The 25,085-nt window shown below is 44.1% G+C and overlaps 1 protein-coding gene across 17 annotated transcripts in view; it reads left to right on the top strand.

The window, feature by feature from the left end:
• The window catches only part of AGBL1 (AGBL carboxypeptidase 1), a 1,231,135-nt gene that overhangs the window by 456,261 nt on the left and 749,789 nt on the right, over positions 1–25,085 (top strand). For 15 of the 17 annotated variants that reach the window (XR_014820420.1, XR_014820412.1, XR_014820416.1 and 12 more), the window contains 2 exons: positions 877–914; positions 22,155–22,363. Coding sequence is in view for 11 of the 17 variants with exons in the window: in XM_084983081.1 (XP_084839207.1) it covers positions 877–914; positions 22,155–22,363 (247 nt within the window). In the remaining 6 variants the exon portion in view is untranslated. Of the gene's footprint in view, positions 1–876; positions 915–8,241; positions 8,658–22,154; positions 22,364–25,085 lie in introns of those variants that run through there. The other 2 variants (XM_084983107.1, XM_084983101.1) reach the window with 2 other exon arrangements.

Genomic DNA, 25,085 nt, shown 5'->3' with positions numbered 1-25,085 from the left:
GGCTGTGCCCATGGCATGTGGAAGTTCCTGGGCCAGGGATCAAACATTTGCCACAGCAGCAATCTGAGCCAATGCAGTGACAATGCTGGATCTTTAACCTACTGCACCACAAGGGAACTCCAGGATACATCTATTCTCAAAAACAAGGCAGACAAACTCTTCCTTCAGAATCACACCATAGTGTCCTCAGTGCCATCAGGTTTTTTCCTGCCCTTGAGTGGCCTTTTGTGTGACCTTCCCAGGCTGAGGAAACAGACGGAAGGGTCAAAGACATGGGCCAAATGTATTTTCATTCTTCGATGCCTCCCCTTATTGCAAAGGCCGTCAAATTCCTCCATGGAAGAAAACAGTAAATTTGTAAGAAAAATGCAATATAACCATTTTTCACCCTGAGGAACCAGGTCCACTCTCCAATGTGCAAATGTTTTCTAGTGTGTCCCCAGGGCCTGGAGTGTTTCCAGAAGTTCACAGTATACTGCCGTACTCACTCAGTCTCAAGTCTCACACCCCTAACCCTTTCTCTATAGAGTCCCCAGGGTTTCCAGGTATAAATCAAGAAACTGTGAGAGCTCTGGCCAGGAAGGAGAAAGCGTGAAGAAGCTGGTGGAAGGTGGGAGGCGAGACGGGAAGGGAAGAGAATTTCCCCAGGAGAAAGGAATCTTTAGATCCATTTGCAAGACAGACACTTCACTCAGTGAGATTTCTACATTCCTGCCCCTTTAATGATTCTAGCAGTAGAATCACTAGAGTGTCTGCTACCTGGTTAATAATGGGGCAGTTAGGTGGCAGCAATGAGCACACAGGGCTGTGGGATCCATGGGCTGACAAAAAGACCATTGAGCATTGACTTTTCCACTTTTCTTTCTCTTTCCCCAGGGCAGCCACTGAAGTTCTGGCAGCACTGCTGAAATCCAGTAAGCACCTCTTTTGAAACGTGGTTATTTCTTTCCCCTCTGAGTTCAGAGAGAGATGCTTCTCTGTCTCCAAGGCTCATTTTCAGCCTGGAAGGCAAGAGAGCACCTCCTGGATCTTTGGGGTGAGATGGAGAATCTTATGGCTGTTCCAACTCGGGGCTGCAAAGGGAGAGTTAATCCCTCTCTCTGTGTATGTGCCTGTCCTTAATGCTGCCAAGACAAGTGACTGTAAATGCAGCGTGTTGTCTATTGCAGACCCGAGGGGCTCTCCAGCTCCTTCTAATGGGACTGGCAGCCCTACTGACTGCTGGAATAAATCACAGATTCCAGTGGCATCATCCTATAGGAGAAAAGTTTAGGCAGTGGGTGGGAAATTGGATTCTTATATTTGATCCCAGCTCAGCTATCAACTGTGTTCTTGGGCAGATAGAGTATTGGAGTTGCTTGGGCCGTGTAGATGCTGATAACAAATTTATATTAAAAAGTTGGCTCTTTTCTCTGTTACTTGAGCGATTGCAAAAGAATAGCTCTGGGGTTCTGAATAATTTGAAATTTTTTTTCTTTTTCTTTTTTTGCCTAGTAGCCCTGATCTAATTACATTGGGAGTCAATTTCACGTGTGCAATATAGTTGAAGTCACCATGCACTTGGGAGTGAAGAAGTCTTAGCTTCACGTTTTTATTTTTTTTCCCCTCCTTACCTCTTCATCTGTTTTAATTTGGCACCTTGGAAAGCAGCTACTTCAATTGTGATATTTGTTTCTCTGTAGGGAGCCTGAGGCATGTGGGTAATTGGTGAACTTTAATAAAACTTACAAATAAATAAATAAAAATACCTTCTCCCCCCAACCATACATCTCTGTCAACTCTAAGTGCAGGGAGAGTCATATCACACAGTGTCCCCTTCGTAGATGGAAAGAATATTGAAGCTTGAGTTCTCTTGGTTTATTGGGACTTTGGTACAACACAAAAGTCTGTCCACAGCTGCCTGCCCTGTGGGGAGAGAAAATGCAGGTTATTAGAGCAGATGGGGGGTGGGGAGGTGAAGAGCAAGAGGTTTTGAAGCCCTTGAGATAGGACAGGGTGGAAAAGTGTTACACGCAGGTTACGGGGAGATAAGGCCCTTCAGACTGATCTTGCCTCATGTTTGACGTCTGGGTTCTCATTATTTACCTGCTCACACTGTCTGCTCACCTGATTATAACAGCAGGTGTTTGAAGAAGCAGAGGGAGGAAGCTCTTGGGTTGCAGGAAGGGAAGGTGCTGAGAATGGCAGGGTAAGCCAGACCATGACTGCTGTGTCTAGGAAAGTAGTCTCATCTCGCATCCCCCAGCCTGGCCTGGGCAGTAGAGGTCTTGATATTTCATGGGAAGAAAGCCCTGCTAGATGAAAAAGGCTGACATCTTTCCTGATGCAGCATGTACAGCATATGTAAAAATCTGAAGATAGTCACATGTCAGTTATTAACTTTTTTTTTTCCATTTTTTTAAATGGCTATACCTGAGGCATATGGAAATTCTCAGGCTAGGGGTTAAATCAGAGTTGTAGCTGCTGGCCCACACCACAGCCACAGCAATGAGGGATCCCAGCCACATCTTTGACCTATGCATCAGCTTGTGGCAATGCCAGATCCTTAACCCACTGAGCAAGGCCTGGGATCAAACTGCATCCTCATGGACACTATGTTGGGTTCCTAACCCACTGAGACATAATGGGAACTCCTGATTAACTATTTCCACATGAATCATGATTCACAGGCCCAGGAGAAACCAAGAGCCAGTGCAGATACTGACTGATTCAGGCTTAGAGTATCACCAGGTTTCCAATACTCTGGGCATGCTTAATGGAATGCACTGTGATAGAGGCTCAGCGTTTAGAGTGTCTAACTGCTCCTCTTCCTCCAGAGCTCTGCCCAAACATCACTACCTCTTAAAACACTTTCCCTGACTCCCAAGCACAGGTTGGAGGCTCCTCCTTGCTGTACCCATGGGCTCTGCTCACTCAGCATTGATTGCACTATATACTGAGTTTGCTGCTGCCTGTCTCTTCCAGCTGCCTGCAGACTTTTGAAGGCAAGAGTCATTGTCCTTGATCTTTGTATTACTTGCATCAGCACAATAAAAAACCTAGAGTAAAGATTTGTGGACTGACCATTTAAATGAATGATTTCTAATATTTACTTGTATAAAGATGGCAATACTTCCCCTGTTACCTGAATCTGACAATCGATGCATAGATCCCAGACCTTAGTTCTCATCTCTATTTAACTACACAGGTAGACAGTCAGGGAAGTGGAAGCCTGACATCTAGCACAGGGATGGTTTTCTTGTCCTGTGAGAGGCATGTAGAGGGTGCTTTGCTATTTCTGTTGTGCTGTCCATCCAGATTTTTGTCTGAACCTTAGCTTCATCCTAACATAAGAGAGTTGAATGAGAGCTTCTCTAATGTTCTTTTTGCAATGAAATACTCAGCCTTAATCTATATCAGGGTTTCTCAACATTGACACCCTTGAATTTTGGATTGTATAATTCTTAGTTGCTGAGCCCTGTCCTGTGCATTTCAGAATGTTTATCAGCATCCCTAGGCTTGACTTCCCAGATGCCAGTAATACTCCCAGTTATAAAGTAAAAAATTGTCTCTAGACACTGCCAGTGTCCCCGGGATGTCAAACTTGCCTTCTTTTGAGTATCGCTGATGCATTGTTGACTACACACGTGAGCTGAATCTCCTTCAAGATTTCAAATGACCCCTCCCAAATACCTTTATTGGTATTTCATAGAAGTATACTTCTTGCACAATTGGTCTTAAATTCCCCAGCATTGGCATCACTCCTGTGGGTTCAAATGAGGGAAGAATACTGATGGCATAATGTCAGTATGAACATGCAGAAATTACTTAGGAGGGAGCAGGTTCTAGAGACTTAGAGGATCTTAAAACAAGGAGGCCAGAAAGTCCCATTATAAATTCCAAGTCCCATGTATGGGTAGAAAGATTCTGAGATCATATTTGAACTTGGAAGGAAAGAGGTCTGTGCTTTTATTTTTTTAATTTTTTTTACTGAAGTATCATTGATGTACAATATTATATAACTTACAGATGTATGATATAGTGATTCACAATATTTAAAGGCTATACCCCCTTTTAGGTATTATAAAATGTTGGCTATATTCCCCATGTTGTTTAACACATCCTTGTAACTTATTTTATATATAATAGTTTGTACCTCTTATTGCTCTATCCCTGTTTCTCCTCCCCCATCCCTGTCTCCAATGGTAACCACTAGTTTGTTCTCTATGTCTGTGAGTCTGCTTCTTTTTTGTTATATTCACTAATTTGTTGTATTTTTTAGATTCCATATATAAGTGATATCATATACTATTTGTCTTTCTCTGACTTATTTCACTTTGCATAATGTTTTCTAGGTTCACCCACATTGCTGCAAATGGCATCATTTCATTCTTTTTAATGGCTGAGTAATATTCCAATAATATTCCAATATTATTCCAATACATATTCATATATACATATTTATATATATATATATGCACATCTTCTTGATCCATTCATCTGTTAATGGATACTTAAGTTGCTTCAATATCTTTGGTAATTGCAAACAATGCTTCTATGAACTTTGGGATGCATATATCTTTTTGGATTAGTGTTTTTTTTTTTTTTTTTTTGGATATACTCTCAGGAGTAGAATTGTTGGGTAATACGGTAATTCTATGTTTTAGTTTTCTGAGTAAACTTCTCTCCACAGTGGCTGCACCAATTTCCACCAATAGTGTACAAGGGTTCTAGGGTGCTGTGTCTAAATGGCAAAGTCTGTCATGGATTTGGGGAGAAGCAGTTGTCACCTTTGTTCTGCCAGCCTAGCCACAGTCCTATGTGGCATGGAAGGTCTGGGTGTGGATGGTCCCATACACTTGGTTGAGGTTGCTGTAGCGGAGATGAGTGTCATGGAATCCTCTAGTTGCTTTCAAATGCTTTCATGCATAGTTAAGACTTGACATGAAATGTCTGTCAATCTGGATCCCAGATGAGTTTCAGTCAGTTGAACCTAAATGTAGGAAGTCAGTTTCTGTCTAAAATTTAAACCCTCAATGTCTGGCAGTGATACCTGGGGATATTTATCTCCTTAAAGCACAGTCCTTTTATTTTTGTTATTTTTTCATTTTTAAAGTTTTATTGAAGTATAGTTGATTTACAGGGTTGTGATAATTTCTGCTGTACAACAAAGTGATTTAGTTAAACACATACACACATCTATTCTTTTTCAGCTTCTTTTCCCATGTAGATGATCACTGAATATTGGGTAGTTTCCTGTGTTATATAGTAGATATACTTATCTCCTGAAAGCACACTCTTTTTAGGTGGTGATTATTCTGGCCTTGATTCTTGCTTATCTGTACAAAAGTTGGCCGTTTCCTCATTTCTTTATAATTGTATCACAGAAGAAGACCATTCCCCAGTCAAAACAGAGCCAGAAGGATGTTTGTACTTCCTTGGGGGCAATCAGTGTTCCTGTGATAGTAAACCTGGGTGGCCTTGGGAATCTGAGGGCAATAAGCCCTAACCACGGTGGTCATCAGGAGAAAACCCCACCAGGAACAGGAAAAGCCAGTCCACTCAAGTAGCTACTGCACGAGAAGCCAATGCAGGATGCAGGATGGAGGAGAGGCAGGTGGTGGGCAGGGAGAAACAAACCAAAGGACTGCTCTCAGCAGCAGGCAAAATCAGCTGGGAAGTCCTAAGCCTCCTTTCCAATCATTTCAGACATTTAGAAACCTAAAAATTAATTCATGGCTCTTTGAAGTGTCCCTTTGGGGTGTCCATGGGCTAAGATGGTCTAATCCAGATTGCACCACTTTTTGTATCAGTTTCCCCCCTCCATTCACACATGTACTAACACTGCTCAAATGTCCCTATATGGAAAGTTTTGCTATTTATGCTTCATCTTAGGCAGAACCATTTAGCTTTTTATTACCAAGATTTAATAAAGCTTTGATTAAGAGCTGCTGCCTCTGTTGCAGGCAATTTTGTTCTCTAATAAATCAAAATAGCACATGGTTCTTTGGTCTTGTTCTTTTCGCTAGCTGCCCCCACTCTGCCTTTCTCTCTCTGTGTCTCTACCTGGACCTCTGTCTCTTTTTCTTTTTCCCTCATCTTCTTTCCATTTTCTCATGGGCCCCTTTTCCTCTCCCTCTTTCTTCCTGCTCCCTAACACCCCTTCCATGAGCATTAGGTATAAATGCAATTTGGAGACATTGCAGGCCTTGCCACAGCCCTGGAGTGGGTGTGCCACCCTGGGATTGTTCCTGATCTGAACTGGCTCCGGTGATGAATCACCCAGTGCCTCGGTATTAACCTTGCTGCCCAGCTTTAAAGGTCATGGTCTCACAACAAGGCCACACCTGAGACACTTTCTGGTTCAGGCCCTACAGCTTTTTTTTTTTTTTTTTTTTTTGTCTTTTTGCCTTTTCTAAGGCCACTCCCACGGCATATGGAGGTTCCGAGGCTAGGGGTCTAATCGGAGCTGTAGTCACCGGCCTAAGCCAGAGTCATAGCAACTCAGGATCTGAGCCGTGTCTGCGATCTGCACCACAGCTCATGGCAACATCAGATCTTTAACCCACTGAGTGAGGCCAGGGATGGAACCCGCAACCTCATGATTCCTAGTCTGATTCGTTAACCACTGAGCCAGACAGGAACTCCAGGTCCTGCATCTTAATTAGAGGATGAAAGTCTACTTCAGACCACTCTCCCACTTTAGCATTAGCATTTAGAGGAGCCTGGAAGTTTGCAGAAGTTGGGACAATGGAGAGGCTGTTGGGAACAGGAAATCGAGTTAGTAAAGGGAGAGAGGCAAGGGAGCTATTGGGAAGTTTGGTAGGAAGAAGCGGTCCTTTGTGGTCTTCCTACTTAAGCTCTGGGTGGCTAGCTCATGGGTCAGCACAGCCTGTTGAGGGGGTGTCTAGGAAGCAGGGGTTTCTGGTGCCTAGAGTCCTGCTCATGGACAGATACCCTTGTGCCCGCTCTCAACCATCCTCTACTGTAGCCTCGCCATCAGCAATGCAGTGACCGACCAGAGGGTGTGATGGCCAGACAGTTGCTCTACTCAAAATGCTTCCAATGCTCCAACAGAGGCTTTGGTAGGAATTCTAGTAGCTCCAAGGTGGTCTCAGAATGGCCGTCGATGCTTTAGGATGGTTGGCATTGAGATCCCTTTGGACTTCTAACATACAGTGGTAGCCGTGGGCAGCATAGCTTTTGTGGGGCTCATATGTACAACCCATGCTTCCATGGGATCTGGAATCTGTCCTTCTGGCTCCAGGGCTGCCTGGACAGGCCTGCTGCTCCAGGGCTCTGTCCACAGAGTTTCTCCTTCAGTTTCCAGATGAGGGCTGTGGCATCAGGCCATCAGAGCTGGAGAGAACCTTCCAGGTTGCTTAGTGCAGTCGTGTTCAAACTTTCTTTTTTTTTTTTAAAGTAGAGAACTCAAAGTGCAATGATTTTCCCCTCCAGGTGGCCTCTGAGACACTTTCACAAAAATGTAGGGCTCCCTGAAAACGTAGAAAACTATTCATCTTTTTTTTTTTAATTGAAATATATTTGACACTTTACATTGTGTAAATGTAACACAGGTTGATTTGCTACATCTATATATTATGATCTGATCGCCATTCTAGCAATAATTTGCACCTCTATCACGTCACATAATTACCATTTCTTTTTAGTGGCTTGAATAATTATCTAGTCTCTTAGCACGTTTGGTGATTGTAATACAGTATTGTTGTCTAGAGCCTGGAAAACTATTGGTCTTATGCTCCCCCCTCCTCATCTTCATACAGGGAAACTGAGGACCAGAAAAAGGAAGTGGCCCATGCAGATCTTTGAAATTTGCAAGGCTTCCTGTCCAGCGAACACCAGTTCTTTCTTTTGTCTGAGCATAGATATCTTTGTCAAGGGTGTTGAAAAACCCCATCTCTCCCCAGGGTTAGGTTTCCAGTTAAATCTTTTCACTATATTTATAGTTCTAAGAAATATGCTATACAGTATAACTATACTGTTATCAGTGACTCCTGTATTTTTGCATCTGCGTATGTCTATGCATTTTTGTGGATGTACGGACATATTTTTCCTGCAGGGTGTACACCTACAGGGTCTGGGGTCCCTATCATCATCCCCACATCTCGCATTGGGCTGAGCCCAGAGATGCTCCAATGCGCTAATATTAACTAAAGAAGGATTCCACTTTCCCGACCTATCTCATGCCTTTGCTTTCAATATGCCTTGATGAAGAGTCTTGCCCAACTTCTGTCTCTGCAGAGTCAAATTTTGGTGTGATTATGGACCCGCTGTCCTTCGTGCCACCATAACCTCTGGAGAAGAGTGCCATCTATTTCTGTGATGATCCAGAAATTTGCTTCAAGTGATAATGACAGAGTTTTGCATTTGCTATTCTGGGATGGACTGCTGTGATCGATTTTGTATGAATGCAAATTACATCTATCACACTGGAGGGTTGAAATGACAACACAGATATCTACCATTTATTGAGTGCTTAGTATGTCAGCCACTGTGTATACCTGTCGTCTAGCAAGGAGGTATCACGCCATTTCACAGGTGTGGGAACTGAGGCTGGCAGAGCTTAAGTAATGTACACAAACTGTGGGCTGCAGAGCTTAACCACTGTGGATCCCTGGGACCTGTGCCCTGTGCATACCAAGGAGAGATTAATGAAGGTAGGTTTATTTAGCTTAAAGAAGATAAGATCAAAAGGAGAAAGGAAGCTACATACTTTCTAAGTATTAGATGATTTTTTTTTGGTGGGAGCCTCTGTCATTTGTTTTGGAAAAGAGCCCCACACACCAGCACAACTGTGTGAGGGGCCAAGGCTCTGCTGTGAGGCTGAGCTTCAGGACAGGGTGAGTGAGAGAAGGGAACAGGGCTGGGAAGGATTACAGACCCCTATTGTGTCAGTGTTCAACGTGGTATTCTTTTTTTTTCTCTTGGCTCAAAGTTCAGTATTCTCTGCCAAATAATTTTGTCTTTTGCATGTGTACATAAAACGCTTTTAAAAGTTTAAGCTTTCCTTGTCATCTTTGTCAGACCCCCTAGTTTGGGAGCTGGTGGGCACCGGCCCGACAGCAGCTCTTGTAGTTCCTCTTTCTGGCACGTGGTGGTGCTGTTCTTTTAGTTATCTCAGCTGCGCTAGTCCAATATTTATTTTCGGTGAGTAATTTGTTTATCAGAAGGTTATTTTAATCTAATTTTGGCCATATTTGCTATTCCACACTATCTGTGCTTCCCAGCGTTAGCAGCTTGCATGTCTTGAAGGAAATTAGCTGAAGATGGTCTCGGAGGCATTTGCTCAGCCATTATTTAAGGGAACTGGGGGGAGGCGGGGAAAGAGAGCTTGGGGTTGGAAAAGCTGCTGGAATTTGCTGCGCTCCCCGCTCCTGGCTCCCAGGGAGGTTAGCATGATTGAGAGGGACTTACTGAGGGCGGGAGCTGAGGGGGCAGCTCTTTTGAGGTCTGCCTGTGGTAAACAGCAGTAAATCCTGCAGTTACCTTTCCCCAGTTTTCTTGAACCCTGGTGTTAGCCTGTATCTTCCTCACCTTCGCTCCCAAGGCCAAAGACAGGACTTAAAGGCGATGTCTGTGTGCCTTCCCCTGGTCCAGAGGCATTGAAAATCCCATTTGATGATGTGTTTCACGAACTGTTCACTGCAAGCCCTCAAGGAAGGGGGCAGGAAGGTGGGGAGTGGGGAGAGAATTACTGTTTATTAGAGTACCTTCAGTGCATAATGAGTCTAGCTATTAATTACAGAGCACTGGACTTGCCAGGCACTTTACAGTTCCATTTTACAAACAAGGAAGTTGTAGTTAGCAGAGGGTAATGATTTTTCCCAAGTTCCCATGAATGGTAAGTGGAGAGCTAAAATTTAAACTTCGTGACTGTCTTCAAAGCAGAATGTCTTCCTATTTCAGAGGTGATTTCTACTGTCCACACAGAGTCGGGAAGCCTGGACTCTGTTGGTGGGCATGTGACCTTACATTAGCTCTTTGTCACTGTACTCAACTTCAGTTTGATTTTCCAAGAATGGGAGGGATATGCAAGTTGAGCGGTTTGAAAATGTTTTAGTAGAAGAAACTTTTTTTTTTTTTTTAAAAGAAATCTTCTGAATTGCTGACACATGGAAAGCAGACAAAATGGGAGAAGTATGAGAGCCCTGTGATTCACAGCCTTTCCTTTGTCACCTCCCTTCTCATGGCTCCTGATTGACCCTGAGAAATTTCCAAGAAGGTTCCTAGGTGCTTGAAGGAATCAAGTTTGAAAACCTCTGAAATGAATATCCTTATGGGACACTTTCAGAGCTCAGTGAATTGTCAGGGATTACAGTTTAAAGACAGGCAGATGCATCCTTGGGGATATCTGGAAGGCAGTATTTGTCCTCAGGAAGGGCCAGGGAAGGTTTGACCCAGAGAGAGAGACCCAGAGTTCTGTCTTCATCCTTGTGCTCCAGGCCAGTACCTTCAGAGTTTCTTGCTACTCAGAGGCCTAAGTAAACTGGACCTAATTAATGAGGAGGCTGGCTTCCAGTGGAAATTGCGGTGGAATGGGCAGGCTGCTGAATCACCTTCCCATTGCCCGAGGTGTTTCCAGGCACCCCCACAGGATCTAACAGACCTGTGGGTGGTGGTGGTGATGTGTTATCCATGCTTGATATACAACTATCGGCTGCAGTAAATATTTTTGTAATAAGATTGCTGCCAATCTTTGTTCCCATACCTGGGTAGGAAGCTGTGCTTTAACCAGGCCATCCTGTTTTCTGGCACGAGTTGAAGACTCGGCTCTATCTCCAGGGCTTTTCCTCTGGCCTGATGAGCCACCCGTATGTTTGGGCCAGGATGATGCTTTGACAGCAGTGTGAATGTGTTCCAGCAGGCTCAGGGTCCTGTATGAAAGTGGTCTGTGTTTGCTAAAAGTTCACACCTCTCACTCTCTGGAAGGATGAGACAGGGTGGAGAAGAGTGTTTGCACAACATTCACGAAACTGGTTCTGGTGATACTGTGGGTTCAAATCATGGCCACCCTGGGTGGATTCCTTAAAGAAACTGTACTGCAGTTTCCCCATTGGTAAAGCAGGAAAGGTGGTACCCTCCATGGATAATTAGTCAATATTTAGACAAGGTGAGGTCCCCCGAGTGGGAGCACAGTGATCTTAGTACATCTCTGTAAAGATCAATTCTAATTTTATTTATAAGCACCATTGGAAAAAATACTGGGAGTCACAGGAATTAGTCATAGGAGGGCATAAAGCATGTTTCAGTGTAATTCCATCTCCTGACATCTCCCTGAGCATTGACTGATACATAGTCGTTTTCAGTGTCTATCTTCCTTCTAGAAGTTTTTTCAATATGAGGAGTAAGTAAACAGGTGAATGGGATGGATTCAGCTGGCAGAGTTAATCCACACCCACTCACATACTTTGTCTTCATTCTGGGGCATCAGGGGTTCTTGCCTGGGATGCTCTGAATGTCCTGGGTGTTAGAATTGGTGTCATGAATGACTGGCTATGGATTGACGGAGATAAAGTATCCAGAAGATTTAAAGAGGTAGACAGAGGTAAATATCCGGGGCTCTGATGGTGGATGGTAGCTTCCTCATGCCACTCAGGATGGGCCATACATTTTTTATTTATGTCATGGTGTACGTTGGGTGTTTCCTCCTGACTTTAACAACAGCAGTTTACAAAGCACTTGTTCATATGGTATCCCATTTAATCCTCACCTCCTCCTCCTCCAAGACAGATGAAGATTTAATTTTTCTAGAGCAGCAATCGTAACAAGAGCAATTTTGTCCCAAAAAAATGTTTAGCAAAGCCTGGAGACCTTTTTTTTTTTTTTCTTTTTAGGACCACACCTGTGGCATATGAAAGTTCTCAGGCTAGGGGGTGAATCGGAACTGCAGCTGCTGGCCTACACCACAGCCACAGCAATACCAAATCTGAGCCTCATCTGTGACTTACACCCCAGCTTGTGGCAATGTCAGACCCATAACCCACTGAGCAGGGCCAGGAATTGAACCTGCATCCTCAGAGACAGTGTCAGTTTCTTAACCCACTGAGCCACAGTGGGAACTCCATGGAGGCAGTTTTGGTTGCTAATCTGCAAGAGATGTGGTGGATGGAGGCCAGGATGCAGCTAACATCTTACAAGGAACAGGGCAGCTGCCTCCACTCCTCCCCCCAAGGAACACCCTCCACTCCTCACCAGTGTGAGGCTGGGAAACTGTCTACAGAGAAAACAAGGAGGTTTGAAGAGATTGATTGACTTGCCTAAGATGATGTGACATGTACTTGGCACACTGGGACTAAAACCCATCCCTTCATTTCACTACCTGAGGGTTTCAAACTTTAATTTTGAAGAAATAAAACTGTTGTAGTTTTTAAATGGAAACCTTGGCAGAGCCATTGCATGCAAACAGCTGATGGTGGAGCTGCTCTGCTGGCAGTGGGGCATCAGAGATGCTGCTCAGCCTTTTCCATAGCCCCTCCCTCTAATCCCCAGAACACACGACAGCCTGGCACCTGTAGCCTCCATACAGGGAGATCCAGAGAACACCAGGCCCCTGTTGGCATCCACAGACCTTCTGGATTTCCCTGGGTTTTAAGTAGATAATGACAGCATCTGAGTTGTGCATTTTAGTAAGATGTGTTGGGCAGTGTAACGAGCAGGATGCATGGGGAACAAGTGGAAAACTGCTGGTGGCACATTTCAGATGGTAGGAGAGAAGTTTGGCAGGGTCACCGGTGATTGGAGTGGAGTTAGAAACAGGGAAGCACAAGGGTCACGCTTGCTTTGGGATCTTACAGCCATGCACTCTTGGATGACATCAGGCCAAAGGCAGCGGGCCAGGAGCACAGAGGCCAGCTCTTTGCCTTCCTCCGCACACGTGCAGAGCATGGAGGCATAATGCAGCGTGAACCAATTTGCATGGAATGTTTGCACCACTGTGCAGATTCACTTTCCTGCAGTCCACATTGCTTGTCTGTACTCTGGCCCAAAGCAGGCAAGGCCATAGACAGATAGGTGTCTCCCCTGTCCACTGACAGAAAAAGGGAAGGTGGGAAGTGCTCTGATTTTCTCCTTTTTGGTATAAATCTTGGCTTTCTTCATTAAGTATCATCTTCGGATGAGTTGACAGTGGAAATGGCAGTGTGAAGCCAGGAGGAAGTTTATCTACAATGAACCAGAGAGGAGAGAAGCTCATCTTGGGGCTTAAAAGGAGCTTCTTTCCCTACTGAGACTCTACACTCGAAGGGAAATTCTGGATGGATGGGAAAACTCCTGAGAAAATTTAGATCCTAACAAAGATGAGCCTTCCAAAGAATTTTCTTGCAGAGATATCAAACACAGGTAACACAAAGGAAGAGTGAGAAAATCTCAGACTGACACGTCTTCCCCCTACACCCCCAGTCTGATTTTGCACAGCCTGCTGTGATGGATGCCAAAGTGTTGGGGGTCCCCAGTTCTGATCCCTGCCTTCCTCTTCATTCATTTCCTACTGCTCTCCCCTCACTTTCTTCACCTGACTTTAGCTTCCAGATGTTTTGTTATTTATACTTCTACTTGCTTGGCTCCCAAGATTTCTAGAATTTCCTGTCCCAGGATCTCCACATCATGATCCCTTCCAATATTCAGGTCTCAGCAGTAATGTACCCTCCTCAAAGAGTCTTCCCTGACCACCCCTTCTAAAGTAGCTGCCCCACCTGGTCATGCTTGCATCACTGTTTTATTTTCACTTGTCTCATCTGTCATTATCTGAAGTGACCTCGTGGGTGAGTGTGTGTGTGTGCACACTCGTGTGGCATGCGTGTACCTATTTGGGTCTGGGAATGTCCCCTACGCCCCCTACCACTTAGGGGAATACAAGCCCCTAAGAATAGAGACCCTGTCCGTCACATTTCCTGCTGTAATAACCCCCGTGCCAACCAGAGTGGCTGACACATAGTAATTGTTAAATGTGTTTGTTGAATGAATGAATGGTGGTACCTTGGGTTTTAGGGGTATGATTTTAGCTGATAATTTACTGTGTGCCTAGCCACAGCAAGATCTGGATGTCAGATCAGTCTGCCTCTGCTTATTCACATATGCTGAGCAGACCTCTCAAGTGATCAGCTCTCCTTGTAGAGAACTTTGCAAACTAAATATTGAAAAATTAATTCCATTTCCTCCAATCTAAGATGTCATTGACTATAAGATGCATCATTTTTTATGTGCCAGGAAGAGTGAAAAAAAAAATGCTGCCAGTTGTAATTGAAACACCATCATTGAGAAAAAGCACCTTAATTTTGGAAATGCTAAAATGTGAAAAATATTGATCAATACAAGATGAGATTGATTCAACATATGGGATACAGGGCAGTGGGGGGAATTTGAAGTCTGGAGCACATCATTGATAGTGACCCTGTCCCCTGTGGCCCTGCAGCATAACATCCTTTCTTAGACATGCACCCTCCAAGGACCAAAGGAAAAGCTGGGTATGTGGAGGGAGAGGCAGATGTGGCTTCTGAGGTTTTCCTGAGAGCGGTGGCATGCCTGTGGCTTGGGAATGTATCTGTGGAAAGGTATTACAAGGAGTTGGTGATTTAAAAAAAACCCACGAACAATAGGCAAATCTAGACTTAAAACAATGCTATGAAGAATCATTTCTTACCCTTCTCAGCCACTCTTTCTGGAGCTTAGGAAAAGCATCTTTAATTTTCAAAAGGCACTCAATGGGAAAACAAGATTTGCTTGAAACCCACATTTACTTTATAGCCAAGTTTACTGAAATGTATCTATTTTACAAAGAGAAAAAAGATACCTGCAAGCTAATTCAATATCATTATTCTTATTTGAGCTAATGATAATGGAGTGTAATTTCCATTACTGCTGGCATTAAGATTAGCTATGTTTCAGTACCTATATCACTGCTTCTCCTCTGAGAGGAGCTTCTACTGCAGCTGCCAGGGCAGCTGAGAGCTGACTCCTTTTCTGCTTCTCAGCAGCACTGCACCCACATTCTGAGCCTGAATTCTGGGGGTCACTGCGCAGTGTCAGGGAGGCTCCCAAACATCTCCGTGACCCAGAGAGCCACTGGTTGGTTATTTGGATGTTTAAGCCTTCTTGAGTTTCCCATTAAAAATCAACTCTGACCATGGTTTAGGGCCTTGGAGGGAGCAGAGAAGGCAGAGGAGGGGGAGGGAGGAGGGGATCAGGTGGGGGGAATGGAGGAGGAGGATGGAAGAGGGTTGGGTGGGGGGATGGAGGAGAGGGATGGAGAAGGGGGATGGAGGAGGAGTTGGGGGAAGGAGGAGGGGGATAGGGAAGGAGGATGGAAGAGGGGTTGGTAAGGGGGAAGGAGGAGAGGGATGGAGGAGGAGTAGGGGGAAGGAGGAGGGGGATGGTGGGGGGGATGGAGGAGGGTGGAAGGTGCAGGGGCTGAGCCAAGTTAGATTTGGCTGAAAGCCACACCCTCAAGTACCTTACGGGCTCCACTGGCCTTTTCTCCTTTAGCCTTTCAGAAACCTTTCTCCAGAAACTGGTTCTCCCTGGTATTAAAGGTCTTGATCTGAATGCAAAATAGTGTAATCTGTACAAGCCAGCATCAAGAGCTCTGGGGATAACAATGTGGGGTGTCAGCTTTGGAGACAGATGGGGGATTCCATTTGAATCCTTGGTATGCCATTTATAAGCTTAAATAAGTTGTTTAACTTCTCTCAGCCTCTGTGTCTTCGTTTGTAAGAGAAAGCCAAGAAGTTCTTTTGTATCATTGTGTATTCGATTCCACATGTAAATGATATCATGAATTTGTCTTCTTTATGGAACAGAAACAAACTCATAGATTTCAAAATCAAACTTATGATTACTAAAGGGGAAACCCTGTGGGGGGAGGAATAAATTGGGGGTTGTGAATTAGTATATACACACTACTATGTCTAGAATAGATAACTGGCAAGGACTGGCTGTAAAGAACAAGGAAATCTATTCAGTAGTCTTTAATAACCTATATAGGAAAAAGGAATGGAGATGTGTGTGTGTGTGTGTGCGCGCGCATGTGTATAAATGTAACTGATTCATTTTGCTATACCTGAAACTAATACAATCTTGTAAGTCAACTATACTCCAATAAAATTTAAAAATTACAAAGAGGAGGCAAATAATGCTTATCTTCAGGCATTTCCTTGAGATAAATGAGATGATCATGTAAGATGATTAGCCTGGTACTGAGCACATAGGAAACACTCAGTAAATAAATACTCAGTAATTGTGACTTGTGTTACTATGGCAGAACAGGCAGCTTCTTGTTCATGTGGTTTGGTTTAGAAGTCTTGGTAAAAGTCTACTTTGTCCAGAAATGTCTTCTAAACTGATGCCCTACAAAGACTGCTGAAGGCATCTGTTGCAAAGACAAGTGGACAGTTTGTTGCAGTTAAGGTCACAGTTACCTTGGATTGTAGGGCCATCTCCAAGCAGGGGCTCTTAGGTGGGATATTTTGAAGTGTGAGTGCTCTGGTTCAAGGTGGTCTTTCCAGGTGGGATCCTGACTGAGAGCAGGCAGCATTTGTGATATAATTGCTCAGGGGTGGGGAACATGGAGAGGACAGGGTTTGGAAGCAAACCTTGGGGCAGAAATGAGACTTCGATAAGCTCAACTGAGTGGTCTTCTGTTCTGAGAAGGGTACTGTGGTCCTGAAAAGAACCAGCTGAATTGTTAATGCTTGGTATGAATGACTTTCCATTGAGTTTCTGAAACAAAAGGACATAAAGCTATTTAATAGAGCTATTTAATCTTCCTGGGCAAGACTTTCTTGGGAAAGAAATGTCATAATCTTCTATGTGGCTGAAAATGTTTTCTGTTCTCAAGAGGAATGGGGGCCCAGAATCCTTGTATTTATTTTTTCTCATGTATGCTTATCAAAAGCAGGGGTGCAGAAGTTCCTGTTGTGGCACAGTGGTAATGAACCTGAGTAGTATCCATGAGGATGCGGGTTTGATCCCTGGCTTTGCTCAGTGGGTTAAGGATCCAGTGTTTCCCTGAGCTGTGGTATAGGTTGCAGACATGGTTTGGATCTTGCATTGTCATGGCTGTGGCCATGGCCAGCAGGTGCAGCTCTGATTCGACCCCTGGCCTGGGAACTTCCATATGCTGCATGTGTGGCCCTAAAAAGCAGAAATAAAAAATAAAAAATAAAGCAGGGTGGGCTATTAAGCATTAAACCATTATCAATCAAGAGAATCTCATGGCACTAAACAGTCTTCTAAAAAAGTTTTAGAGTAATGGGACCCAAATGAGGTAGATTTGGTCAGAGAGGGCAACTATAAATATCTACCTTATGGACATTGTCTGGGTACACATGGGATAAGACCCTCAGTGTGCAGTTTTGGGGTATCTAAGGACAGATATGCAGCTATGTAAAACAGGTGGCCATTTGGGGGCGGTATGTCAACTATATAACATGAGAATGGAAGGACTCTGGTTATACATTTTATTATTTGGAAACTTTTCCTTGGGCTGCTCTCACTGGTGACAGGTATGTGAAGTTTGAATGTCATCTGTGTGGGGAAGGGGAGTATCATTTATGAAGCATATATGTGGGGCTATGCTATGCTATGCACTCCTTCCTCATAATGGACATGTCTGGCTGATATTGTCATTGCCTTTTTTTTGTTTTTATAGGATTTTTGTTTGTCTGTTTGTTTTTGTTTTTGTTTTTACTTTTTGGAGCCGCACCTGCGGCATATGGAGGTTCCCAGACTAGGAGTAGAATCAGAGCTGTAGCTTCTGCCCTACACCACAGCTCACAGCAGCGCCAGATCCTTAACCCACTGAGCAAGAACACCAGTTGGGTTTATTACCCTCTGAGCCACAAAGGGAACTCCTATCTTTTTTTTTTTTAATCCTGCCTTAATATTTGCAGATGATGGAACTTTCGTCCAGAATGGCTAAGTAACTTAACCAAGATGACACAGCGGATAAAGGGCAGAGCCAAAATGCAAATCAGCAGCTCTGTGACCTGGAGCTCATGTTCTTGTGTAAGGCTGCCCAAAGGAATCTGTTCATGTCCTGAGCATTTGGTACCTTGTCCAAAATTATAAAGAAGAAGTTGGAGTAATAAGTAGATGGTGTTTATCATGATGGTGATGGCAGTTATGACAGGCCACAGGTATTGAGTACTTATTATGTTCCAGGCATCGAGCTACCTACTTTATATGTATATTATCTCATTTAATTTTCTCAACAGTTCCATGAGGAAAAGATTATTATTGTTTTTCAGATAAGACTTAGTGATAAGAGCTATGAAATAACACAGCTGGAAAGCAGTGGAGCTCCTGGCCTTTGCAAGGACTGCAGAAAGAAAGCCGAGAGTAGCAGGGTTTGCTCAGCAAGGAAGCGAAGGGCACACAGTATGGAAAAGATGAGTTTGGAGGGTGCACTTAGTTGTCTGACTCATTCCTAGAGCAGTGGTTATTAAAGCTTCCAGCTCATCACTTTGCTACAGGTTCCCATGTTTCCTCTGCTTTAACTCTTCACTTTACCCTATAAAGTGTGATAAAATTCTCAGATATGGGAAACAAAGAACCACAATAGAAAGTTCCTCTGGTTTTGCCAGATAACAGTGGCAGAGTGTTGGGCTGCTTGCAGGTATAATAAGCTGGGTCACCAAGTGTTTTTCCACCAGCCTGTCATAGGGCTGAAAATTCCCCATGAGAAATCCAATCTTTGAGTCTTGAATGGGTCTGGGCTTTCCTGTTAAAAGACAAACGTCTTTATAGAGATGATCATGATCTCAAATGCCTTCAGGGGCGAGGTAGGTAATTCTCTTTCTAAAGGGATGGGGGGGGGGAGTGAGTTGGTTGCTATGGCAACCTGGGCCCTGCTTATCCCGCCCACAGGCATTTACTACTTGGTGTGGCCTATAGTCTATGGACTTCCTGTCAAAGGGTAACCTTTTTCCTCCTGATTGTCAAAGTTTATTGTAGTCTGTGTGGAGAATAAAGATTATAGAAAAGTCTGAATTGAGTCTAAGGAGTCCAGAGCAAATGGAATCATCAATATCTTCCTCCCTCATAAGTACTATTGATACATCTTGGCATATTTCCTTCCTTTTTCTGTTCTTCCCACCTGAGTGTAAAAACCTGCTGCATCAATGAGGTCGGCACTAAAGAAAAACATTTGGAACTGCACAAATACCTGGAGTGAAAATAAAAAGAGCGCTAGATCACATTTTAGACTGAGAATTAGTTACACATACTTCAGGAGGAGAAAATCTGGAGATGAGGATAGAAATAGTGGACCATAAGAGGGTAAACTGGAGGTGAGGACAAGGATGTGTTTGTGGATTTGTCACAGGGCAACTGGCCAAAAATGACCTTCAGCAAGAGGCCACGAGGGAGGAGCCAATGGAGCCCGGGTTGGGGGGCATTCCAAGAGCACCTTTGGCTGGGGTAGGAGTTGAGGCAGGTTTTTAAATTAAAGGTGTTTGGAAGTACTTTCTGTCCATTCCACCTCATCCTCCAACCAGTTGACAATAAGCCAATTAACGCAGACTTTTTTTTTTTTAATTAAGTAACAGGAAACAGCGTTTGAACGCCCCCCCCACACACACACACACATCTTCTCCTTGCTCTTTGGCCTCCCTGGGAAAGGTAGTGTCCTTCTCCTGAATATTCTCTAGTTCCTGCTGGCCACTGATCCCAGGGACCCTCATTTCCTTCTTCACCTCTTCTCTCCATTTGCTCAGCTTGATGAATCTCCTCTTGTGGGATTTTAGATGTGTATTCACTTTTGCCAAACTCTCAAGACATTCTCGGAAAAAGATTGACTGATTTGGGGTTGAGAGGGGGAGGTGTGTCTATTTTAGATGTTAGTAAACATGACAGCTTGTTGAAGATTAACAGGAAATCGTGAGTAATATCATTGGGTTTTGATAAGGGATTTTTCTGTCAGACAATTAAAGATTTTTTTTCTCCTTTATCCTCTTCCCTCTCCCAACAAAGTGGAGGATGAAGGTCATAAGGATAATGCATGATTAGTCTCCAACCCTTAAAATAGATAAAAGACAAAAGTCTTTACCCTCCCACTGCCCACAGGGCCTCCGTGCACTGTTTTTGCTATTCTGTCATCTTTTCAGCAGGCGATACTTTCCTTTAATACCTCCTACTTAATCCTCAATTTTCTTTTAAACATCAGATATTGGATAGGCTGGAACCTCATTTAGGCAGTAAAGAGCTCCAGTGCTTTGTGGCCAGGACCAGCCAAGGAGAGAAATGTTTTTGATACAAAAGAATAATTCATTAAAGTCGGTAATGAAGATGATTTAAGCCTTCCACAAACACATCACTGAGTGAATAAAGCTCATCGCTCTCAGTTCAGGGTCATGGCTGAATGAAATGTTGTAAAAAGTTTAAAAAAATAAAACCAACTGTACAAATGGGTCAAAAAAATCTCAGTAGGGGCTCAGTCAAGCCTGACGATTTAGAATTTGACAAACAAGCAGAAAAAAAAAGGAGAATTCCATTAATATTATGAGAAAATCCTTCTGGAATAAAGCACTGAGTTTCCATGTTATTTTTTTCACTCATGTGCACTTACATGGATTTAGGGGAAAGTCTGACTCAGAGCTGAAATGTTGCTTATCCAATTACGGCTCAAGGGATCTCTCTCACATTCTTGGCCAGAAGCAGAGATTGTCTCATAAACCAGCACGAACAGTTTGGATAATGAAGAGATGCAGTTGTGAGGGGGCGGAGATGCAATAGAAGACATTTGTGCTTGAGAGAGTCCATTGCTTAGCTTCTGTAGTGTGCCTCATCCACAGGGGCAGAGAGGACCAGGATACAGAGAGGATCTGCCCATCTATGGGGTAGACCTGAACTGGTCCATGTCTGCTCACCAGCTCCATAGGTTGAGATGAGCTAGTCCACATCTGTCCACCAGCTCTGTGGCCTGAGAAGTTTAACACGAAAAGCAGTGTAGGTTAATCGCTGAGAGAGGTATCGGACTATTCTTCCCCTTTGCTTCCTTCAGAGAGAATTTAAACTGTGTCTTGGAAAAATGATGAAACCATTCGATGGGTCTCCTGGGAGACCTCATGCAGGGTCATTCAGCTCACAGAGAGGAGTCCTGGTGTTGAAGAGGGGCAGGGGAGTGTAAGACCATGCTGTCACAGCTCTCCATCAAAGCAAGCCATCCTCACACCCCTGCTGGTGGACTTCCAAACTCTGCTTGTATGTTTTCAGCGCTGATTGGACATTACCACAGAGCCCAGTGTCCTGTTAGGTAGCCTTGATTCTGAGGGGCTCCTTTACTGTTCAGACCCAACCCCTTGATGATGCATAAACTGGCTTTCTTTTAAGGGGAAATACCCAACACCTCTGCTATGTGTACCAGCCTTCCAGACATTACACATCTCTCATGGTCTTCTCCTTCCAACCTAAACCTTAGAGTTTGCTTAACCCAGATGACAACATCCCGAGTTCACTGCGGCTTAGGAAGCAGGAAGGGAATCTGATGGACACTCTTGCTCCTTCTCTCTCCTCCACACATTATTATCCTTTTTTTCTGAACTGTTTGAAAATAACTTACAGACATTAACATACTCCAATTGTGATTTTCCTAAACACAAGAATATTCACTTACTTAAACATAGTTTGTCAAAATTTAGAACTGAACATTGACACAACACTATCAGGTAACTTACATAACTTTTTCAGATTTTACCAATTGCCTCACTAATGCCTTTTGTAGCAAAAGAAAAAATTATTTTCTGGCCCGGGGTCTAAATAATAATTATATACTGTACTTACATGTCGTGTCTTTTTAGTCTCTGTTAGCTCAGTTCTTCAGTCTTTTGTGTTTTGTTTTCATTTTGCCTTTCATGACCTTGACATTTTAGAAAGGTACAAATCAGATATTTTGCACCGTGTCCCTTTCAGGTTTCCTGATTTTCCTCATGATTATGTTCAGGTTATTTATTTGGGGCAGGAATACTATAGAAGTGATGCTGTGTCTTTCTCAGGGCATCTTATCTGCCGATGTTGAATAGCATCACTTGATTTAAGTGATATCTTCTAGGTTTCACCACTGGAAAGTTACTCTTAGGCCCTTTATAATGAATCAGTATCTCATGGGAGGTGTGGCCAGGAGAACCTGTGATTGATGTTGCCTTTTTTTCCATTGCTTTCAGAGTCTAACAGCCGCAGGGCGGTGAACAGAGGCTATGTCTCGGGCTTGCTCAGGCTGCATCAGGACTGGCACAGCCATGACACAGCCAATTCCTATGTATTGATCCGCTGGGCACTTCTGCTCTGCCTCAAGCATATTGCCAACCTCCGGTCTGGCAGGGAGGCCTTCCTGGCAGCTCAGGGCATGGAGATCCTGTTCAGCACAACACAGGTAATCACCCTGGGGAGCCCTCTGCAGGATTACATCTGCATTATTCCTGAATGCTGTCACTGAGGAGTCACCCTCAACAGGGCTGGGGGAACATCAGTGCATTTCTTGGTTCCTGCTCTGGGCAGATGTTCTGGCTGCAAATCCTCATTCATTCACTCACTCATGTATTGATTGATTGACTTATTCAATACATATTTGTTGGGTACATGCTGTATGGTGAAGTGATGGAGAGTGATGATTTTAAAGCTAGGGAACCTGGGTTCAAATCCCAGCCCTGGAACCTAGTCCTGTGAAATGTTGGCACCTAGGTCTATGAAATGTTGCAGAAATCACCTAACATCTCTGGGCCTCAAGTTTCTTCTGTTTCTTCAAATAAAGGACATGATAAAATCTAGGTTTTTGCGTGGCCCGAATAAGTTAACATTGACTTGCCTTGTTCGGCAGGGGGCCATGACTTAACTTCTTTATGAGTGCGAGTAATTATTGGAATAATAATTGGTTATTGGGACTTAGTGGTGAATAGGCAAAACCCAAGTTCTTTGTGGACAAACGTTCTATCAAGAGTCAGACACTAAGGAAGCCAAGAATTTGGTGTGGAAGATAATTTCATGTTGCTGTGAAGTCGTTCAAGGAAGGGCAGGGTCTACAGTGACTCCTACAGATGCAGGGAAAAGGTGTTCTTTTTGAAGATCAGGTCTTCCCTGAGCAGCAGACACCTGAGCCAAGGCCTGAAATATTGAAGGAGCTGCGCAGGCCAAGATAAAGAGCATCCTGGGCAAAGGGAAGACCTGCAGAGGCTGTCACTTATCCATACCCCAGTGGGACAAGTGTCTAGGCTTTCCTGTATTTCAACCCAAGTAACACATTCCTTAATTGCCCTGGATCAGGGCTAATCAAAATACTGTCGTGTGAGGCTACCTGTTCGTACTCCATGGATGATGGGAGTAGGTACAGGTAGCCTCCCCAATACTGCTCACCCTCGTTCTCCTGGGGCCAAGGCAGCGTGTTTCGTACACAGGATGTTCCTTGCCATCTTCATATGAGTCCTTGCACTCCCTTCATTGGTCTCCGTTCTCCTCTCTGGACATCCTCCTGTTTCTCTTTACCGAGTACAGCTGAGGCAATGTAGCAGTCAACCAGAGTGCTGTTTTGCAGCCACGGTATCTGCCCATTCTCCCCATTAAAAAGAATTGCCTTTTCTCCCCTCCCCCTAAACAATAACACAATATTGCACTGCAATCCAATATCTAATTTTCTGTCTGCTCTCACCTCTGGGTTTCTCTCCATCATTACAGCTTTCAGTGATTCTCAGTAAGGAAATAGCTACATTTTCCATTCTAGTCCTCTGGATGAGGAAGTGCTGTGAATTTTTCCAGGCTTCTCCATACTTTGTAAGCTTCTGTCCCCTATTTCTCTAATTCCTCCCAACCCTCATGATACAACCCCTTGCATTGCTGATGCCTAACAACCCCCCTCCCCCGTTTCATTGCTTTAGCCTGTTCCTCTGCCTCTCTGCATTATTGGCTGTTTCTCTGCTCTGTGTAAAAAAAAATTAAAAGAGGAGTTCCTATCATGGCACAGTGGAAACAAATCCGACTAGGAACCATGAGGTTGTGGGTTTGATCTCTGGCCTCACTCAGTGGGTTAAGGATCCAGTGTTGCTGTGAGCTGTGATGTAGGTCACGGACGTGGCTTGGATCTGACGTTGCTGTGGCTGTGGTGTAGGCTGGCAGCTACAGCTCCGATTCGACTTGTAGCCTGGAAACCTCTGTGTGCCGCGGGTGTGGCCCTAAAAAGGACAAAAGAAAAAAAAATTTAAAAGAGCAATAAATGGAGAAGATGGTGACCACAGATGTCCATGTCTATGTTAAGCAGAAGGCAGAGAAAACATCCTGTGAAGCCCAGGACTGAAAGGGGCTGTGAGCTTGGAAACAGGCTCTTAGAAGCAGTTCCTCAGCAGGTCAATAAAGACCTCAACTGCTCAATTAAGCAGATTTACAACAAGCTCTCAGCCTCCAATTGCTGTTGGGAACAGAAGCAGGATATGAGCAGAGGCACAATCTGAACTTTGTGACCAGGTTCTCTTGCCTGAAGAGCCTCCTGGCACCTGGGCTGAGCACTGTAAACATAAGTGCAGATGTGCTGGGGGTGGGGCTGCCCATCCATCTTCCCCTCACCTGCCAGAGAAGGCTCCTGAGTCACACGATGACCAGTTTGGGAACCTCAGGTCTAGTGATGTCATTTCAGAAGTGATGGCAAATTATGCTGCTTCTGCTGCTGCTGGCAATGCTGCAGCTGATGGAAATGACAATGACAGCGAAGGAGAAGAGAAGGAAGGTGGAGGAAATGAAGCAAGAGGAGGAGGAGATGAGATTTGTATTAAGTGCTTATTATGGCCTAGGGCTGGCTTAGCAGTTTATACAGATGCTTTGATTTCAACATCTTAAAGGATTTGAAACCATTGGTCTTGCTCAAGAGTCCATGCCTCTGGAAATTGGCACAACGTTGTAACTCAACTATTCTTTTTTCAAAAAAAAAGGAGTTCATACTCTGTCCACTGCACCAGGGGTTCTCTGAGTTGAGTGGAATCAGAGCCACCAACTGGCTGCAATGGCCCATCCCCAGAGTTTCTGATTCAGTAGGTCTGGAATGGAGCTTGAGAATTTGCATTTCTAACAAATTCCTCCATGATGCTGCGCTGCTGGTCTGGGGTTGGGGGCGG

Source organism: Sus scrofa, chromosome 1, assembly GCF_054392235.1.
Source record: "Sus scrofa isolate SSC_HxYL_T2T_F1_AM1 chromosome 1, Sscrofa_HxYL_maternal_Yorkshire_Landrace_v2.0, whole genome shotgun sequence".
NCBI classification, from domain to species: Eukaryota; Metazoa; Chordata; class Mammalia; order Artiodactyla; family Suidae; genus Sus; species Sus scrofa.
This window is presented reverse-complemented; position numbering and strand designations above follow the sequence as displayed.